At 33.3% G+C, this 21562-nt stretch overlaps 2 protein-coding genes and 2 non-coding genes across 4 annotated transcripts; 3 read left to right on the forward strand and 1 right to left on the reverse strand.

The window, feature by feature from the left end:
• Positions 1-2720: 2720 nt before the first annotated feature.
• TRNAI-UAU (transfer RNA isoleucine (anticodon UAU)) lies at positions 2721-2794 on the forward strand. The gene has a single exon. It is a non-coding gene; the product is annotated as a tRNA-Ile (tRNA).
• Positions 2795-2836: 42 nt separating this feature from the next.
• Positions 2837-10625, forward strand: LOC11430244 (vacuolar sorting protein 39). Its single transcript, XM_024783876.2, has 12 exons — positions 2837-3345; positions 3850-4061; positions 4165-4296; positions 4388-4531; positions 4745-4857; positions 5929-6337; positions 6859-7182; positions 8166-8387; positions 8623-8865; positions 9064-9507; positions 9674-9772; positions 10020-10625. The coding sequence occupies exons 1-12, from the start codon at positions 2946-2948 to the stop codon at positions 10218-10220; spliced, it is 2943 nt and encodes a 980-aa protein (XP_024639644.1). The 5' UTR covers positions 2837-2945; the 3' UTR covers positions 10221-10625.
• A 1669-nt stretch (positions 10626-12294) lies between these two features.
• TRNAQ-CUG (transfer RNA glutamine (anticodon CUG)) lies at positions 12295-12366 on the forward strand. The gene has a single exon. It is a non-coding gene; the product is annotated as a tRNA-Gln (tRNA).
• Positions 12367-12621: 255 nt separating this feature from the next.
• Positions 12622-20421, reverse strand: LOC11416683 (protein GAMETE EXPRESSED 2). Its single transcript, XM_024784693.2, has 16 exons — positions 19902-20421; positions 19081-19419; positions 18366-18692; positions 17989-18195; positions 17803-17894; positions 17577-17721; positions 16819-17127; positions 16601-16725; positions 15766-15983; positions 15425-15652; positions 14896-15125; positions 14437-14675; positions 14098-14254; positions 13800-13963; positions 13521-13621; positions 12622-13039 (listed from the first exon to the last, which is right to left on the reverse strand). Exons 1-16 carry the CDS (start codon positions 20419-20421, stop codon positions 12985-12987), a joined length of 3456 nt encoding a protein of 1151 aa, XP_024640461.2. The 3' UTR covers positions 12622-12984.
• Positions 20422-21562: the final 1141 nt, after the last annotated feature.

Consider the following 21562-nt stretch of genomic DNA (forward strand, 5'->3'; position numbering starts at 1 on the left):
CCCAGAGCCGAGCCTCCGAATTCTTAAGGACGGCCCTGTTCATAAACTACCAACCGATTAGGAATTACGAACTAAAGTCACAATAAGTGTGATTAGACATTCCTCCTTAAAAAAAAAAAAGTGTGATTAGACATTCCAGCTATGGTTCTCGTGAGTTTAACTCAGTTGATAGAAACAATGTATAAGATATGTAAGAAGGATTCAAACCCCGATCACCACAAAAAATAAAGACATTCCAACTATCTATATTAACTTCGGTTAGTCTAAAAATAGACGGCTTTGAATCAACAAACTTTAACTTTTACAACAATTAATAATATTTTTATAGGAACAATTAATAATATGTTAGACACACGATTTTTTTTTTTGACCCTTTTGGCCAAATTTTTTTCAGATCTGACCCCCTTTGAAAAAAAAATCCCAAAATGAGGCATATAGGTCATTGTCATTCTGTGTTACCACTATGCCAATGTAAATTTGATGTTAATTTTTGCATCTAATAATATATATACCCTTTTTAAAACCAGTTTCACACACCATGAGGCATGAACCATCCAGTTTTTCATTTTTGTTTTTTTTATTGGATAATTTAGGATCTCCGACGAATATATATATAATTTATCGGTGAAAAATTATCCGACGAAATATTATTATTATTATTATTATCCGACGAAATATATATTTTTCACCGACAAATTATCCGACGAAATGATATATATATATTATTTCAAGATATATATATTCAAAATAAAATCTAGATTTTGTTCATATTCGAGTAATTTTTCAAAATAAAATATAGAATCCAATTAAAATTATAAAATCTCCTATATTTTTTTTTTGTCAAATAGCCTAGTGGTTAGAGAAATTCACTTTAAAATCTAACCTCATGGGGACCCTATATTTTTATTTTTTTTTATAAGACTTATATTAAAAAAACAAAAATGATTTTTTTTTTTTTGAGGGAACAAAAATGAAAAATTGGATGGTTCATGCCTCATGGTGTGTGAAACTGATTTAAAAAATGGTATATATATTATTGGATGCGAAAATTAACATCAAATGTATATTGGCTTAGTGGTAACACTGAATGGCATTGACCCATATGCGCCTGGTTCGATTCCCCCTGGGTGCAAAATTGAAATTTTTTCTCAAATAAATTAAAAAAAGCAAAAAACGAAAAAAAAAATAAAAAAATCGGTCCCGCCATTTGAAATGGCCCAAAAAAAACAAAAAAAAAAAAAGCTGCCCTGTCAGATCGTGACACGTGTCGGACCGGCGGCCAGTCCTGCCGTTTCAAATGGCAGGTCATTTTGGGAATTTTTTTTCAAAGGAGGTCAGACTTGTATTTTTTTTGGACAAAAGGGTCAGAAAAAAATAATTTCTAGACACACATAATATATTAACAAAGTTTTGAGAGTCCTCTTTATTTTTTATTCTCTTCATTTGTTCTATTATCAAAGTTTTGGTATATATGTACGACAATGCAACAAAGTTTAACTCTAAACCTTATCTTTTTACTTTTGTTTTGAATATACTAATGTAACATATCTAAGTGCTAATATCGAGATGTATGTTTTTTAAAGATGTTGTAGTCCTATTTGGAGAGTCAAGGGAGGAATCATATTAGAGGTTAGAGAGTTGAATACAAAATTAAAAACATAACTAGATTTTTGATCCGTGCTCCGCTCGGGTTTATTGTATAGGGATTGACATACGAATGATAAAATGCAATATATAATAGGTAATGGTGAAAAAATAACACGTGATAATCCATAGTAGACAAAATAAAACACTTCATAAAATGTATGAAATATGAAAATATTATAAAAGAAAATTCGGTAATTCTATCAATAATTCGGGTATAGATAACCAAGTTTACATAGAAATTAGGGTAGCCGAAAAAAACTATAAAGTAGAAGGCATCAAACGTGATCATTGATATGCTCATAGTTTCTAGAACAAACGTGCATCATCAAATAAATGTAGAAATTGCTAAATCCTAAACCCTAATAAATAAATAAAAATTAGGTTAAATTGCTGCAGACGTAACAAAATTAATAAATAAGGATAAATGTATAAAATATTTTCTTTAAAAAAAAAAGGCAGGAGAATATGAATGAAATTGATGCGATGCATTTTTTTTAGATGAAATTTGTTAGGTTAAATAATTGCAAACCTAATAAAACAAATGAACGGGAAAAAAATTAGGTTAAATTGCTGCAGACGTAACAAAATTAATAAATAAAGATACTTTTCGCCTATATAAAAGCAAGATAAAATATATCGAATCTAACTTTAGCAAAAAGCAAAGCATTTTATTTAGAGGTGAAAATTACACATCATATTATTGACAAGTTACACAATAATCAAATTCATATACAATTACTTTCAGTGCATCTGTTTAGATTTTAATGATTGAAATCCACGCAAATGGGGAAAGCACTCACAATCTTCTGCAGTGTTTTACAAAGGAACTCTGGTTTTCATTGGTGTAAAAGAGAAAACTAAGAAATTTCTAGCTAAGTTGATGGCATTATTTATTTATGCTTTTAGGTGAAAAGGATCGATAGCCAGCAAGTTACCTGATGTATAAAAAATAAGGAACAAATTGGATTGTATGCATTTCCAAACAAAGGCATTGGTTGGCGCTTAACGTGTAGCAGCGAAATTGGAATGCGAAAAGTAAACTATATATAAAAGTTCAAATAAACTATCAACGCGGTCCCGTAGCTCAGTTGGTTAGAGCGTTGGTCTTATGAGCCGAAGGTCGCGGGTTCGAGCCCCGCCGGGACCATAATTTCGATTTTTCTTTTTCTTCGCATTTATATATATTTTTTGTTATACAACAAAAGTTTCTGGGTTTCAGAAGTAATACGAACAAGTAAAAGCTTCAAATCCATAAAAATGAAGAATTAATTTATCAACTTCAATATTTCGTAACCAAAATGGTGCACAGTGCGTACGATAGTTTCGAACTCGTTCCCAATTTCAACGGCAAGATCGAATCAATTGAATCCTACGGTCCAAAACTTCTACTCGGTTGCTCCGATGGATCTCTCCGAATCTACTCGCCGGAAACAGAATTCTCCGATCATTCCAAACCTTACACACTCGAGAAGAATCTCGTCAATTTCGCGAAGAAGCCTGTTGTGTCAATGGAAGTTGTAGAATCGAGAGAGCTTCTTCTATCGCTTTCTGAATCAATCGCTTTTCATAGATTACCAAGTTTGGAAACTATAGCGGTTATTACGAAAGCTAAAGGAGCTAATGTGTTTTGCTGGGATGATCGGAGAGGTTTTCTCGCTTTTGCGAGACAAAAGCGTGTTGGCATTTTTAGACATGATGGTGAGAATTTGTTATCTCTGTTAAATTCTTTGTAGATAGATATTCATAGATTATGGATCATAAACACCGGACACGTCGATACCTGTAGTAATCTATAAGATCGATACAATTGAATACATTAGCTTATAGCATCAGGTATAAGATATTATCATGATAAGCACTTATATATAAGCTATTTCTATACCAAAAGATAAAATAAATTTAAATTGTTTTCTTATAAGCCATAAAATGTTTTCATAAGCTATCTTGGAGAATTTGTGAAAATAAGCTGAAAACACCTTATAAACATGTCATAAGTTGTTTCCATAAGTTCTTCCAAGCAGTCTCACAAAACTTAAGTAGGTAGATAAGCTCAAATAAGCCAATCCAAATAGGTTCTAAATAGTTTATTGCGGAAGAATAGCAATCACTTCAAATTTTGCTATATGCTATTGAAAGTAAAATTTAAGTTGAAATTGAAGTTTGAAATTGACATTGAAGTTGGAACTGAAATTGTGGATGTAGGTGGTAGGGGGTTTGTGGAGGTGAAAGAGTTTGGTGTACCGGACATGGTGAAGTCCATGAGTTGGTGTGGGGAGAATATATGTTTGGGGATTAGAAGGGAATATGTGATTTTGAATGCTTCAAATGGTGCTTTGTCTGAGGTTTTTACTTCTGGGAGACTAGCGCCGCCTTTAGTAGTGCCTATTCCGTCGGGAGAGCTGCTTCTTGGAAAGGTATTATTATCTTCGTTGAATGTGTATGTATGTGATTTTTTGTTTTCATTGCTTGTTTTTGTTAGGTTAGAGGAAGTAGTTTGATTTGTTGATGCATTTTTAGGAGAACATCGGGGTCTTTGTGGATCAAAATGGGAAACTTATTCCTGAAGGCAGGATTTGTTGGTCAGAGGCACCCTTGGAAGTCGTGATTCAGAAGCCGTATGCTATAGCTTTGCTGCCTAGATTCGTGGAGGTAACCGACTGTTGGGAAGAAAAAAAGTGGTTCTTTCTTAATGTGTGAGAGGTTGTGGATCTATGTTCTTTATATGGCCTTTGTTTTGCAGATTCGATCTCTTCGACAACCTTATCCGTTGATACAAACTATTGTTCTTCGCAATGTTCGTCATCTCTGCCAAAGCAGTAATTCCGTGATACTTGCTTTGGATAATTCTATTCAAGGTCTCTTTCCGGTTCCTCTTGGAGCCCAGGTACTGTAAATACTGTTAAATGATAGACGCATTTTGCCATAGCTCTTATTTTTGGATTCTAATGCAAATGGAAAAGCAGTGAAACATGTGAATTTTACACTACCAAGTTATCAAAATTTTGTATTTGTGCATATCATTGGTTATTTTGAAGTTAGGGATATTGATATTTAGTTGCAGATTGTGAAAGTTATGAATTTTGATATTTCTTTGCAGATTGTCCAACTAACTGCTTCTGGAAACTTTGAAGAGGCCTTGTCATTGTGCAAGCTGCTTCCACCTGAAGATTCAAGTCTTCGTGCTGCAAAAGAGGGATCAATTCATATAAGGTTATTTGCCATTATGGATTATTCTAACGAAACAGACTATGGAATTTTCCCCTATTGAATTGAATACCTTTGATTTATAAGTTCATCTTATTTCTGAGCCCCCCTACTAGCCGAGTAGCTGGCGGATTAAGTTTGGATTGACTGTTGATGTGGACTATGTATCAATATGATCATGATAGCTAATGTAAGCCCAAAAAAGAAAATTGTAATGCCTGTTATGTTCATTGTAGGTGGTCCTTGTAAAGGTTTACTTTAGCTTGGTTTTAGATATTAGCTGAAGTTGGGATGTAATTCGAATATCTTGTTAATATACTTCTTCTTTACAGTAGCCAATTAGTGGATAAAAAGACTTCAATTGCTAACTAAAAAGTCTTTGATCAGACGTCATCTAGGTAGAGTGTGGTCTGTGCAATGCATATAAAATCTTTGTATTTTGGAAGAACTATCTCAAACTATATGTTGGGCATAATCATTTTGATCATTGTTCATAAATTTAAAGAGAGGTAAAATAAACAAAGAGGATAAAGAGAATTATAATCAAATCATAATAAGATTTAAATTTTTATCTATATTGAATACATTACTGGTTTATTTGATAGCAATTGTTGAAGTTTCGTAATTTAATTGTATAATTGTGTTCACATTATTATTCCATGACAATTGCATCATTGAATAATCATGATCAATGTTTCTGAACTCCGATTATTGAAATTATACAAACTCAACTTTCTATAGAAGTAACATTTTCAATTTGATATAGAAAATTTATAATATTACCATGTTTCAAGAAATTAAAGTTTATGTTTAGTGTTCATATATTTGTGTAAATAATTAAGATATTGAAATGAGACTTTGTACGAGCTCATTTAACAAAGTGTTTTATCCCTATATGTGTACACCTGTTCCATTAATATGGGTTAAGTGATGCCCACGGTAGTGATAATGATTGTAACTTTCTTTAGTGGATGACTTTTCCTTTCATAAATTACTTGAAGCTTAACATATTAATCATTGTTTGCTTTGCATTTTTCTGAAGGTGCTGTTGAATGTGTTCATTTCATGTTGTTACAGATATGCCCACTATCTTTTTGAAAATGGGAGCTATGAGGAGGCTGTGGAACATTTTCTAGAATCTCAAGTAGATATAACCTATGTGCTTTCTCTTTATCCATCCATTATCCTTCCAAAGACAACTATTGTTCATGAGCCAGAGAAGTTGGACATTGATGGGGATGCTTCCTATCTTTCCAGAGTTTCGTCAGGTGTTTCAGATGATATGGAACCCTTACCAACCGATGAGAATGCAGCACTTGAATCCAAAAAAACGAATCATAATATGCTTATGGCTCTCATAAAATATTTGCAGAAGAAGAGAGGCAATTTTATTGAGAAGGCTACTGCAGAGGGAACTGAAGAAGTTGTTTTAGATGCAGTTGGCGATAACTATGCATCCTACAATAGGTTTAAGAAAGCAAACAAGGTGAAAAAGCTATTTTTTTTATTTCTTATTCATTGTTTAATATATCTCCAATGTGCGATGACAATGATTATGGGGTAGATTTTTTGAACTGGCAACTCATGCCTTTGGTTGGAGGCTAACTAGGAAAATGTTATGCCCATATAAAGATTTATTGACAAATACACACAGGCTCGCGCCCGCATGCACACACACTATTGGATTTATTTGTAGAACATATGCAGGATGAATGGTGATTGATGAACTGTTGGGCACATGATGTCTATGAAGCACGGAAACGGACACGGACCGACACAGCTAATAATTTGAAAAAATCACATAATTCAGTGCAATTAGAAGTGTCGGTGTCGTGTCGGTGTCTGACACGTCACATGTCCGACACCGGGACACGCCTAATCCGAGGAGAGTCGGTGCTTCATAGCATGATGTCCTTGATCATTTTGAAATATCAAAATTGTTTGATCATAATTTATTATTTATCACAGTTGTTACTGAAGTTATAATTTTGAAATTATTGGTGTCAGGGGCGTGGTAATATTTCGGTTGGTTCTGGAGCTCGGGAGATGGCTTCAATATTAGACACTGCTCTACTCCAAGCATTGCTTCTTACTGGACAATCTTCAGCAGCTTTAGAAATACTAAGAGGTGTCAATTACTGTGATATGAAAATATGTGAAGAAATACTTCGAAAAGGCAACCTTAATGCGGCTTTATTAGAACTTTACAAGTGCAAGTCATTGCACCGGCAAGCTCTTGAACTTCTTCACAAGCTGGTGGACGAGTCAAGATCTAGCCAGTCTGAAATTACCCAAAGGTTCAAGCCTGAGGACATTGTTGAGTATCTCAAGGTAACGTTTTTTTAAAAACATTGTGTTCTTTTAGTTGATTATAATGGGCTGTTACCGGCAATACTATAAGACCAGCGATGTTGTATGGAACGGAGTGTTGGGCGTGAAGAACCAACACGAGAATAGAACAAGTGTAGTGGAGATGAGGATGTTGCGTTGGATCTGTGGCAAGACTAGATAGGATAGGATTAGAAATGACAACATTAGAGGGGAGAGAGAGTTGGGATAGCAACCTATAGTAGAAAAATGGTGGAAACGGCTTAGGTTGTTTGGGCTTGTAGAGAAAAGACATGTAGATTCTGTAGTAAGGAGAGTAGATGGAGGATAGTCAGATCACTAGAGGCAGAGGAAGATCTAGTAAAACCATAAGAGAAACTATTTAGAAAGATCTAGAGATTAATGAGTTGGATCGAAATACGGTTTATAATAAACATTATGAGGTAGTTTGATCCATGTAGCCGACCCCACTTAGTGGGATAAAACTTGGTTGTTGTTGTTATATAGACTAAAGAACTGTCTCGGGTTGGTTCATAGGAGTTAGGAAGCAGTAGTGGCTAAATGTCCTATAGTTCTTGAATCAGATAGAGTAAGTCTACTCACTCTTCACGAAGGTTTTGGCCAATTTGTTGGTTGATATTATCAACATTAGATTCTTGTGCAATTGGAGACCACATGAAGTTTCTTTTTTTCTTTTTCTTTTCTTTCTGGTTGTGGAAACCATAAGAGAAACTATTTAACAAATGATTATTTATTGGTTGTGGCATTGATATGCTAACAGGAATTGTTTTAGGTTTTTCATGTTTGGCTTATTCAGTTCTTTTTCCTCTGCATCTAGATATATTGGGGAAATGTCGTTTGTGTATTAACACTTACAGATTAACTAGAAAAATGTTTAATTTCCGTTTTGTATGGATTTAAGTTTGCCAGAAGACTCATAACCTTCAACTCAGTGACGTTTTTGATCTGGTGGGTTTTTGATGCAGCCGCTATGTGAGACGGACCCCATACTTGTTCTGGAATTCTCAATGCTTGTTCTTGAAAGCTGTCCATCCCAAACTATTGAGCTCTTTCTGTCTGGAAATATACCAGCTGATATGGTGAACTCATATTTGAAGCAGCACTCTCCAAACATGCAAGCTAGGTACTTGGAGCTCATGCTTGCAATGAATGAGAATGCCATATCTGGCAATCTGCAAAATGAAATGGTGAGGACCTCTTGCATCTTATTTAAAGGCTCTAAGAAATGAATCAGTTTTCCGTTTTCTTTTGGTTGTGGAAGAGAAGGGTTGGGTTTTTTCATAGCAATAGCTTTTGAAAGTTTTGTAAAAGCTCAGCTGGTGATGAATGTACAAGCTCAGTTGCTCTTTTGTCATCCATATCTTATATATGATCAATAATAAGAGATAATTCTGTATTCACTTACAGTAATCTGCAATGTAGGTAAACATCTACCTATCTGACGTACTTGATTGGCATGCCGACTTAAATGCTCAACAAAATTGGGACGAGAAAACTCATACCCCAACTAGGAAAAAATTATTGTCGGCTTTAGAAGGCATATCGGGATACAATCCAGAGGCTCTGCTGAAACGTCTTCCTCAAGATGCTTTATATGAAGAGCGTGCAATATTGTTGGGAAAAATGAACCAACATGAACTTGCATTATCTCTGTATGTTCATAAGGTATAGCGTGTATATATCATATCATAATATCATCTGTTTACTCTGATGGGGAGTTTCTTTGGTATAGTCATTTTCTGATATCCCAAATGCACTTAAGTTCATTTTTTTTTGTACAAGGGTGGCACTGTCATATAAACCATGGCTTTTAAACTGACGAATAACAATATGATAATAATTAAGTCTACTTTTCATTTGTAGCTTCATGTTCCAGAATTGGCATTATCATATTGTGATCGGGTGTACGAGTCCAAGCATCAGCCATCTCTAAAAAATTCTAGCAACATATACCTATTGCTTATGCAAATCTATTTGAATCCTCGAAAGACCACAGCAAGCTTTGAAATGAGACTTACAAATCTATTATCCCCACAAAATACAGCCATTTCTAGAGGTAGTGCACCATCCGTAAAAAGTAAAGGGGGCCGAGGATCAAAGAAAATTGCGGAGATTGAGGGTGCAGAGGACACAAAAGTTAGTTTGAGCAGCACTGACAGTAGCAAGAGTGATGGTGATGTTGATGAATTTAATGAGGGTGGCTCTACTATCATGCTTGATGAGGTCCTTGATCTGTTGAGCCGCAGGTGGGATAGAATAAATGGAGCTCAGGCCCTTAAACTTTTACCGAGAGAGACTAAGTTACAGGTAATCATTGCTTGTAGCTGCATCATTACGAAAAACCACACTTCAACTATTTTTACCGGTCTAACTTATTTTCTTAGGAATTTTTTCATGTTAGGAGAAAGTTTAAATTTTTATCAGACATTTTTTTTTGTTTATTCATTCTGTTAAGTGTATCTGTAATCTGCAGGATTTGCAATCATTTCTTGGGCCTCTTTTGAGAAAATCTAGTGAAATGTACCGTAACTGTTCAGTGATCAAGAGCTTGCGACAGAGCGAAAACCTTCAGGTAAGCGTCCCATAATGAAAATGTCATACTATTTAATATTTTGGGGGAGTTTGTACGATTGATGGCTGTAGTGAATACTAGTTAGCTCCTGAATGGATTCATTGTACAAAATTACTTATTTTCTAGTACAAGCACTATTGGCTGCAACGTGAGACTGACAGGGCAAAAGTGCCACAAACATACATATTGAGAATTTCAAATACTTCTGTTTTGTTAGCAAGAGCATGATTCAATTGGTTTTGCACAGGTGAAAGATGAACTGTATTGTCAGAGGAAAGCAGTTGTGAAGGTAACCAGCGATAGCATGTGTTCTCTGTGCCGAAAGAAAATAGGGACTAGTGTTTTTGCTGTCTACCCCAACGGGAGCACTCTTGTGCACTTTGTCTGTTTTAAAGATTCTCAAAAAATGAAAGCAGTGACCAAAGGGTCTCAGTTGAGGAAGCGATGATTAAACTGAAAGACTATACCAATTGATTGTCAAGCTATATTGTTTTAGCGTCATTTTTGCCCATGGTACTTGCTGGTTGGTGGATTATGATGACAATTGCATTGTTTTTTTGTTTGTTGAAAACTCGGTATCCGGCCTAAGGACCGACTAAGCTGGGGAATCAATCCCACCTTCCACCAGCGGGGAAAAAAGTGAGATTGTTGTTGTGAAAAGTGAAATTTGATATGTAAAGAGCGTGATGTGTTTATCTGTTGTTTTCTTGTGATTGTAAATATTGGGTTACAGGGGTCGGGCATTTTGGAAGTTCCCACCTCCTTTTCGAACTGTGTTGTATAATTGCATCATTATTTCAATTTTTCTATTGTTACATTTTTTTTTGACTAAAGAGACTTTTCTATTGTGACATGTAGTATTGTTATTTCTATTTAAAAAAAATAAAAATCAGTGGTAAATTGTTTACATGGTGTATTGTTCTTAATCCTAAACACGGGCACGTAATGATCATGTTTTTTTTTAATAATAATCAAATATCTCTTTTCCCATTGGATTTTAATTCCCCTTTTGAAGTTTTTACAAACGCATGAGTAATGATATTTTTACATCATCTCGTGACAACTTTTGGAGCAATTTTTTTATTTTTTTTCTTAACGATCAAACACAATAGAGAAAGGAAAAAAGAAAAAAAGAAAGCGAGAGTACAAGTGTGAGAGAGTTGTTTAAAATTTAGTATAAAATGGTTGTGCGAATGTCATTTTTCATAAGAGAAAATCACGTTCTTGTTAAAAGGTGATGATATATACGAAATATTTCTGTTACGAAAATCATAGCATTATCATATTTTGAATTGTGGTCTAAATTTTCATTTACACATTTAAAAGCCTTTGTTAATGAAACAAATTGTAAATTGATTTTTTTTTTTTTTTTCTGGTTACAGAGAGGGCCAATGGCACGAAAAGGGAGAAATTACATTACAACTAGCCGAGGAGTATTTTTTTTTTTTTTTTTGGAGAAGTCTAGCCGAGGAGTAGTTATCCTAAACATATCAGCTTTGACAAATGTTTGAACCGAGACAAATATGTCTCAAACAACACCACATTAGAATCAATTGACGCATTTTTCTAGAAGACAAATCTTGGTTTTTTTAAAAGAGTATTCCTACCTTTGTTAATCTAACGCATTTCTGCTTGTTTTTATGGGTAGTAAGGGTTATAGTACAACTTTTTTACCTTTTATAACGAGATATTTAAATTAAGGAAAATGTTAATTTGCAAGAAAGTATGCAGCCAAGAAACACAAGAATAAATCCCACCCATTAATTTTATGCCCACTAACCCATGTATTCCGCCAAATACCTACTGAATCACAATCAATTTGCTTAAGATTCTTCCTGGTGTTAATTCTTGCCATTCTTGCACAATTCTTTCGTAATATAGGAAAGCCCTTAGATTAATTTTGAGGGGTGTTTCATTGGGGTTGAGTAGTGACGATGGATGGTGCGAGATAAAGTTTTTACGGTGGTCGTTTTTGTGAAAGAGTCTATTTTAGGTGGTGATGTGTATTTTGGTGGGTGTTGTTCTCATAAGTATTTTTTGGGTGCTTATTTTCGGATGTTCCGCCTATATACGACGCCTTTAATTTGTATTCTCAGTTTCACCCGTCTACATTCGTCTTGAGCAGGAACCAACCGGGTAGTTAAATGAAATTTGTTGTTTTAAAAAAAAACAACCTTAAATTAATTACAAAAACTCAAACAGCCATATAATTATGTTGAGAAAAGGGAACATGTATGTAAGTGTAAATTAATTTTAAACTGACGTCCAATAAAAATTACAAAGTTGATTGTTACCTTTAAAAAAAACAGTTGAAATATATATTTACATTTTTTTTGTTTACACAATATATATTTACATGTAAGATGGTATTATAAAAACTAATTTACACCGTCCGTATACCTTGGTTAAACTCATTTAAGTTTCATATCTCTTTTTCGGTGACGTTTAGCATACAAAGGCAGTTTTTTGTGTAGAGTATGTAGTTTATCAATATTATTCGAACTACATTGTTGGCAACTAATGGTCCCATGGTCTAGCGGTTAGGACATTGGACTCTGAATCCAGTAACCCGAGTTCAAGTCTCGGTGGGACCTAAAATCTTTAATTCTTTTTCATTTAGTCTGTTGTTGTTGATATTCAGCCATTTGAGCTATGTTTTTTTTTTTGAAGTTGTCATGGAAAATCTGGTATCTACAATATCTATTTTTCAGCCATTTGTTGGTAATTGAAATAAGTTGCATAGATAATAAGATAACGTACCATAAGAGAACAATCTATATAGAATACTTCTGTAAATTTTGTCTTGATTGATTATGCCTTATTAGTAAAAAATGAGTTTATACACTTTCTTGAAGTCTAATGTCTAACCTTAGAAAATGATTATTATGTTAGTTGATTTATTAGTTTATACAGCAAAATTTCCATTCATAATAAAAGAACCTAACTCATTAAAGTCTATAATACTTACTTAGTACATAAACTAAGAACTCACCATGCCACATGAATATTTGATTTCTCGATTTCATACTGTTTAATTTGTGACAGTGAATATAAACAGCTTCCCATTCACAGACAGTATAACAACCTCTTCCCTCAGTCTTTTTCAATTTTCACAAATGAAAATGGATCAGTCATTTTAACTTAAGCTATATTTTTTGTGAAAATGCAAGAGGTGTAGAGGTTGGCATAACAGTATGTAATGTTTCACTTGTTCAAAATGGATTCGCTGCCTTGCTTGGTTCTTCAACTTCAAATAGAGGACGCGACCTGAAAGTTTGGATATGAAGTTACTCAAGGGATCAAACAGATGTAGTAACCGAGTTTTGTTTGAACGAAAATAAATTCCATTTCAAGTTTATGCATGCTTCTGGAAGTTTAGGCTTTAGGTCTAACTCAATATTAAGGAGAACAGTTGTATCATATGAATAACCATAAGTGGTGAATGTTGTTTCGCGCTAAAAAAAGTTTATAACTACTCAAACTATTTTGAAATATCAATTTTAAAAACTACACTTATCATCATACTATAAGTTTTGTTTTATCTAAAAGATAATTAAAAATGTGAAGATTTTCCAAACCTTATAAGAACTACTTGTCATACTCGATTGGTTTGCTCAGCAATGCTTCTTATGGTAACAGATTTTTTTCTTCTTCGGTGTTTTGCAGTATTTTGATATTCAAAATTATTAATATCCTTGTCTCCGAGAAACTGTATCAATTCTGCAGTATACGAAATGAAAGTACTTACCGTTGGCGAAAATTGAATGATTGCATACGGAAACGAAGCAGGGAAGAGATCCAACAGCAACCAGTGAAATTAGTAGCATTCTCAGGTATGGTCATGCTTGACTGAATGTAAATGTGAAACAAGGCAAGAGAAGATGGTTAAAAATAGAAAAGAAACGACAAATGAGTTTTTTTTTTAGAGCTAGCACAAATTTTTCTCGTGACAAGATCTTACATACTAAAATTTAACATGTGAAAATCCATTCCTGAATACAAAAACATCGATGCATTGTGCACTTACAGTTTGTCCTTCGGAACTTTGATCAGTAGAGGCCTCGGAAGTTCTTTTCTCATTCTTTCTTCTTTCATGCACAAGGAGAATTGCACATTTACAAGTGAAATATAGAAGCAACAATCCGAGACAGAAAATGATAACGAACTCGATGACAATAATTGTTCCTAAGGCTGTTGCACAAATAAAAAGAGATTTTAAGTTGCAGAGAAAACCATATGTATGCTTCTATTTTCTATTGAACTTAATGATATGTTTAATTATGAATACTTCCAATTAAACTCAGATTATGAAATCTGCAACTTACTGTGAGCAAGAAATGAATCCATTGGTTGCTTTCTCATTAAGTTAACGATAGCCTCAGTATATAATTGCATTGACATTCCTTCTTCACAATCTGGATAACAACCATAATTTCCCATGTCATTCAATGTCAATGTTAACGTAGCTCCATGCTCATCTCCCTGGACAAAAAAGAAAAGAAAAGGAAACACAGTGATAGTTGAAGTTTTCAGGTTATATAAGTAGTTTTGTATGTTCTACTACTTTCGACATAAACTATGTAAACAAATGGCTATGGGAACATATTGAAAAATGAAAACAAGTGATTTCCCCTCAAACCTCGAGGTAAAAAAACACGACTCACATGATAATAGAGTTGCTGCATAACAGTATTGCAGTCATTTACTGTGGCTTGAAATCTGATTCCACTGGCTTTGACCATAAAGTGCTTTGAGATAGTTACATATGTTTGAAGAGGCTGCCACTGAAAGTTATTCATGTGCTTCAGTTCAGTTGTGTTTATCAAGTGAGATGGAAGATTTGTTTCTAATAGTCCATCATTTACTTCCATAGAAAATGTCACTAGAAAATGAGCCTCACCACCTAACACATGATCCATCAACAGAATGTTAAGCCTCCAAGTTTTCTTGAAGAAGGCATCAAGCCAATCACAATGTTTTCATTTAGTCTATCAGAATCTAAAACTATTCAAAATAATTTAAAATTTATGTCAAGCGGAAATACTATCTTTTTAATACACTCTCCTATTAGTTAAATTTCATATGAATCTCCAAGAGTGTATTGCTAGAATTTGTAATCGTACCAGGGAAGGTAAGAAGATCAGGATCTCCAACGTAAAAGTCAAACTTGTCTTTATCTTTGTCAAAGATAAGTCTCTCATCCTCGTTACTCCTCAATATGATGAAGTAAGGGATTCTTATATATGGAAGATCATTGATAGGATCAACGAAAATTGGAACGCCCAATGAATTTACACCATTCTTATTCTTTGCGGAGACTTGAATGGTATCCGCACCGTAAAAATTCTCATTTCTGAAAAACAAAAAGAATTAACAACAACAACAACATTATGTAAGGCTTCCACAAAAAATTCTTTTCGTTTGTGAGATATTTTGGACGCATAAGGCTTCACAGCATTTTACTATTTATGAAAAATGGTAAATTCTGCGAACATTGATTGAATATGTTGCGAAGAATCAGATTCATGTGGCTTATACATTACCAATTCATAAATTATTTCATTATCATTGGAACTGACAAAACTTACCAAACAATAAAAGCTTATTACTTCAATAAATTTCAACATATTACATCACAAATATAAAAATTACCCGAGGTACTGAATTGACTGAAGCGCAATATTAATAACTTCCACAGAACCTTCTAGTATTAAACTGGTTGATGTTTCATTTCCTGCATTGATTGTAAGTTCACTCCACTTTGGTTCTCCAAATTGCATCAACATTGGAGACAGAAATATACTTCCATATTGTGCACTCAGATTGACAGAAATATTCTCTGATAGATTTGAATACGTTATCTTAAACCCTGAAATACCGCTGCAAGAGATCATAATGATAAGATAATGTAGAGAAAAACTAATCAATTAAAACTAACTAAACAGTATTACTTAATTTCTTCATAAATATTTATACATGATGCAGATACATACCCAAATCTAGGGCTTATCAAATCTTCCGTTGCTTGAAGTTGACTTGGAACAGAAGCAAACTGAGGTGGAATATTGAGAACAGAAATGTACACAGAAGCTGTAGCAAGATTTCCATTTATATCAGATATTGTATACCAAAAAGAATCATTTCCATAATAATCTGCATACGGTGTGTAGCGAAAGATCCTTCCATTCTGTATAAGTGAACCGTGATCTGACTGACAAAGTAGCACAAGAAGGGCCATTTATCATATTCCAAAAGAATATGAAGAAATCAAGATGAAGGTAATAGATAATATAATGGAAATTATGACTAAATTATAATTTTATAACTTCAAACATTTTTAAAAAGGACTAAAAGGGCTAATATAAAGGCTGTCACAAATATAAACAGTTACTTTTCTTTCTATCCTTTAACTTAATTTTCAGTGTCGATTTGGTCATTTACTTTTTGCAACAAATATGTCCCATGTTCTCAAGGATCAATTATGTTAGCTTGATTGGGAGTTGGACCGAAGGCTGGCTTCTGTCATAGGGTTTTGATCAGTGTTATCAATGATTGATGGCGGAATATGGCGGAACATGTCTTACTTTAATTATTCATCGCACGCTGAATAAATACTGAGGTGAATATTGAATGAATTGCCAGAATATCAAAGGATATTTAAATGCTGCAACAATTGAATCATTTCTTTGTTAACATCCATCATTCCATGATCTCCCATAATGTAAATGAGATTTCAGAGTCTCTACTGAGAAAAGTTAGAATCAACATAGAATAACAGGAACAAGAAGGCTAGGAGAATGTTCCAAATGAATTGATAACATATCTTACTTTTGAGAATTCAACTATACTTGCATTATCACCAGCAAAAGAATCATTTGCCAAGGCATCGAAGGCAATGGATTCATCCTCCCAAATAGATAATGCATCGTCATTGGCTTTAGGAAAATATTCACCTATATGTCATCCAACAAAAGAATCCTTAAGGCATACAAAGCAGCATATTTTACCAAAATTAGATTAGTAAATAACACAATGTTTGAACTTACTACTATACACATTGATAGTGAGAGGACATGGCAGTAAATGATTGCCGTCAAAAGAAGCGGAAATCTCATAAGTGCCAACATCTTTAACCATATAGCTACAGCTGTATGATCCATCCTTATTATCCATGGTGTCCCATGTTGAAAATTCAGAACTATTAGTTGAAGTAATCTCCAATTTTAACCTTAATTGTTGCGAGAGGACCGGGTTTAAATAGGAATCCAAAAGCTGCACAACTACTTCATTTTTTGACATCTTTTCTACCTTTGAAGAAAACCTCACAACACTCGACAAGGAGATATTTACTTCACCTGCAGCAAGCTAAGGACGCCTGATCAGAAATGATTTTAAGTATTAATAAATATAGATCATAAATCATCTCACTTTTGTACGTGAATTTTGAAAATGATGGCATGACTTGGAAAATAGAAGTATTTCATTATAGATGTCACTGTAAAACTGATTTACAATGACAATGTATCTCCATTAAACTTAATAAATACATGGAAAAATTACCTAACAAAACCTGAGATAAGCCTTATAATAAATATTTAACAAATATATTCCTAAGGAAATATTTTGTAGCTAAACTAAGCACTGTAAATAACTAACAATTATCCCTCAAAAAAAAAAAAAAAACTAACAATTAGATATTTAGAAGCAATAAACATTTCATTGCCAACCATCCTTCTCTATCACCTATGAGGATGCCAACTTTATCAAACCATATTTTGAAAAATCATGAAATGCACTTTGGTACCTGCTTTTACCTCTTTTCTGAATGAATGACCCTCATTCAATAATATGTTTCCACAATACACATTAATATCATAAAAGCCACTTTTCTCTGGTGTGTATTCCACTTGAAATGCACTGGTAATTACAGAACTCCCACTCACATTTGACTGAAACCAAGATAAGATATCATTATTAGGGTCTCAAGTTATGAACATTGTACACCAAAAAGTTATGTTTGTATTCCTCACATTGTTGCCTAGCTCTACTGAAGGTGAAGGTGACGTGGCGATTTCCATGCGACCGATGCCATCATATCTCACTCCTGAGTCCACTCTACTCCCTAATATCAATACCAATGTATATTATAACAAGCAAAATACAATTATCAAATGTAGAAAGGAATGTAATCAAAAAGAGTTTATCCTTTGAAATACCAGTTTTGTTTAACATGGGATATATGATCGGCGAAACACTGTAGGAGTCATCATCTCTTAAGATTTGTACTTGAAGTATGCCTTCTTCAACAGGAGAAGGATATTGATACATGTCATTCAAATAAACCGAGAATTGTGCTCTTATCCCAACAACTGAATCGTTTAAACCAGATCCATTGACAACACTTTTTACACCGTCACAATAACCTGATCCGAAGAAGAAGAAAAAAGACAAAACAAAATTAAAAATAATAAAATTTAAATACTGCAATGTTACAACAGCAATAGTAAATAATCAAACAATAAGAAATATGTAAACATTGCAATAAACTGAAAGTTCAGACGAGAGAGGAAGACGACTAGGCATGAAACTTTACCTACAAAAACAGTATAAACATATGACATATTGGAAATGCTTTTACTATGTTTAGCATCATATATTGTTAATATAAAGTTCCCTGGTTCCCAATTTCCAAAGGAAAACAACTGAATTCCAGTATCCACTTCCTCAAAATGTAGATCAGCTATTGGTATTGTCAAATTTGTGTCTCTTTCAACAACTTCAACATCAAATGGATACAATCCAGAAACCAGGTTTCCATATTGATCCAACTGATGTATAAAGATTTCCATCTTTGAAGACAATTGCCATGCATGATGTTCAATGTTCCATTTTGCAACACATTTAGAAGTATCTATAACACCTGGCATTAAAGGGAGAGATAATTCAAATTCAAATACATAAACACCGATATGTATGACTTTAAAAATAGGTATGATTTAAATCAAATGTTTTTAATGAATTGACGATTAAATGTTTTTAATCAAATGTTTTTAATGAATTGACGATTATAATTGAATGAGAAAATAAAAAATATTTACATTGATGATGTATAAGAATTAAATCCTTCTAAGAATCAAATGTTATATGATTTAAATCAAATGTTTTTAATGAATTGACGATTATAATTGAATGAGAATATAAAAAATATTTACATTGATGATGTATAAGAATTAAATCCTTCTAAGAAATTCAATTCAACACAAAAAACATGCACATCACAATGTGTATTGAAGCAAATAGCACAAAACCTGGATTCACTTTTAATGGTAAGGGAGAACCATTCAATGTTTGATTTCCTCCTTCTATGTGCATAGAGAAGTTTCCGGCTTTGGTTGCTACGAACTCAATGACTATATAATCAAACTCATTCCACCCCATGTTAGAGATATCAGGCTCAGTTGCAATAGAGCCATTTTCGCTCAACATAGATAACTTAAAATCAGGCATATATGACACTTGAGTCGTCTCAGATATGCCGTTTCCAAATGCATCTTTAAGGAGCACCATAATTGTAGCTTTTGAACCAGCTTCAAACTCATATTTCATCCCCTTCCATGATGCAACACACACCGATGGATACATGTTCCCTTCAGTCATACAATATTAACATAAAACAGTAATTAATGAACACGTACCGAAACTGAATCAACCTACATTATGTATAACATCATGATATGAACCAACTAATTCAACTTAGTGAATTCATTCATACACATCTTACTCAAATCGCCAAATTAGCAACTAAAATACCCTAAAGAAATTGCAGACAGACACGTCAATGCCCGACTTTGCCATATAATCAAACTCATTCTAGCTTATTAATAAACACCTACGAAAATCAAACCTACCTACATTTTGTATAATTCATACATGTCTTACTGAAATCGTCAAAATAGCAACTAAAATACCCTAAAGAAAATATACACAAGGAAAATGCAGACAGGCAAACACGGTAATGCCTGAATTTGTGATAGTTATGTATCAAATAAAATACGCACAAAGAAATGTAGATAAGCACACACTAAAATGCTTGTCTTTCTGCCAAATAAGTAAAGGGTTTTGATTATACCTGGTTCAACTTGGAAATGCAACGATGAATCAAAAACTTTGTAGCGATCCTCACTAATGAGCACATTGAACAGTCCAACCTTAATAGGAGTGAAGGAAATCTTCCAATGATCAAAATCTCCTTCGAAATTCGACAACACTGTTGATACATAGGAACTATTCCCTTCCTTTCCATTGACATTAAGTATGAGATGGAAATTATTTTTGTCAATTTTATCACCATTCTCAAGTACTTTAACCTTAATGGTTGCAGTTTCACCGGCCCTAAATGTCCCCTTATCATCCCACCAACTGAAAGCAATCATAGGCAATTGTGATCTATCTGTGATAGAACAATAAAAATGATAAACATCTTCATAACTTGTTATAATATTCTTAACAAGAAAATTAAGACAAAAGAATTGCAATGCTAATAGTTCTAAATTGCGGTCTGCAACTGCAATTCTCTGGCTGTAATAAAAAGTTTTTAGAGGTCTCAGCAACGACATTGAAAATACAATTGCGGTCATATTTATCCGCATTGTATCGTAATATCAAAGTTTATATTGCGACCGCAATTTAAAACCATTTTGCTGTAAACTGCTAACCTGTGGAGTATGATATTGGGAAGAAAGAGAGAACATAAAGTGAAATGAGAATGAGTAGTATCTTCATTTTTTTTTTCTGTTAGAAGAAGATCATAATAGAAAAGTGATGTTCTGTTCTGTTGATGAAAGTGAGAGCGGTTAGTGGCAGTTTTTAAAAGCTTTTCGCGATTTGAATTCGTGCTTAAACTAACACTTTACGTTTAATCCTTTATACTTCATAAGAACATTAATGAGAACTCATGCTGCATATATAGGAGTTTCTCAATTAAAATAAATTTATTGTTCATTTAGAGACTAGTCCTTAAAAGCTTTTAATATTTTTTTTGTCATGAATCATAAGTGCTTCTTTGAGATTCATATTAAAAGTTGGTTGCTTACCCCGCCTCTTAAATTACAGTGTACAAAGTATAACGGCTACATCCAAGAATTAATATATTTGCATGCTTTTAAGATAGATTTTTAATTGTAATGAATATATATGATTCAAATTTTTTACTTTGAATCTTACTGCTCTTACCAAGTTTATCGCTCGAAGATGAGATGAAATTATGGATTTGGATTAGGTGCAACGTAACTACACAAAGTCACACACATCTTGTATGTCCAATTAAGATCAGATTGTCCAAAATTTGTTTTTTTTGTTAAAATCCAAAATATCGAGCTTTACATCTAGACCGTCTGACCTTTGATCAAATGGCCGAGATGCATTTCAGTCACATGATTGTGGCTGCACAAAGCTCATACCCATGACGATAAGATTATTAGGTGTTTGGCCCAACTTTTTTGAGACATAAAAGCTACTTTAAACTTAAAGTTAAAAATATGAGCTTTAGAAATTAAGTTTAAGTTGTTTGGTAAATTTTTCTTTTTATTTCAAAATCTATTTTATGTTAAAGTGTTTGATAATATTTTTAAACAAAAATGAATTTATTTTAAGAAAGTTCATATTTCATAATAAATTATGATTAAAATATTTTTAAAATGAAACAAACATTTATTTTAGGGGAAAATGAATCAAAAATTATAAAAATATTATATATAAAGAGGTGAATAAGATTTATAAAAATTCATACAT

The sequence above is a fragment of the Medicago truncatula genome, chromosome 5 (genome assembly GCF_003473485.1).
Source record: "Medicago truncatula cultivar Jemalong A17 chromosome 5, MtrunA17r5.0-ANR, whole genome shotgun sequence".
In the NCBI taxonomy this organism is placed as follows: domain Eukaryota; kingdom Viridiplantae; phylum Streptophyta; class Magnoliopsida; order Fabales; family Fabaceae; genus Medicago; species Medicago truncatula.

Excerpts from the sequence above, each read along its gene's own strand:
- LOC11416683 (XM_024784693.2), bottom strand. The coding sequence starts at position 20,421 with ATGCGGATAAATATGACCGCAATTGTATTTTCAATGTCGTTGCTGAGA. Across the intron at positions 17,722-17,802 it reads CAGTAGAGCTAGGCAACAAT|TCAAATGTGAGTGGGAGTTC; the intron begins GTGAGGAATACA and ends TCTTGGTTTCAG. Across the intron at positions 17,128-17,576 it reads CAGAAAAGAGGTAAAAGCAG|GTGAAGTAAATATCTCCTTG; the intron begins GTACCAAAGTGC and ends AGCTTGCTGCAG.
- LOC11430244 (XM_024783876.2), top strand. The coding sequence starts at position 2,946 with ATGGTGCACAGTGCGTACGATAGTTTCGAACTCGTTCCCAATTTCAAC. Across the intron at positions 4,062-4,164 it reads GAGAGCTGCTTCTTGGAAAG|GAGAACATCGGGGTCTTTGT; the intron begins GTATTATTATCT and ends ATGCATTTTTAG. Across the intron at positions 8,388-8,622 it reads GCAATCTGCAAAATGAAATG|GTAAACATCTACCTATCTGA; the intron begins GTGAGGACCTCT and ends TCTGCAATGTAG.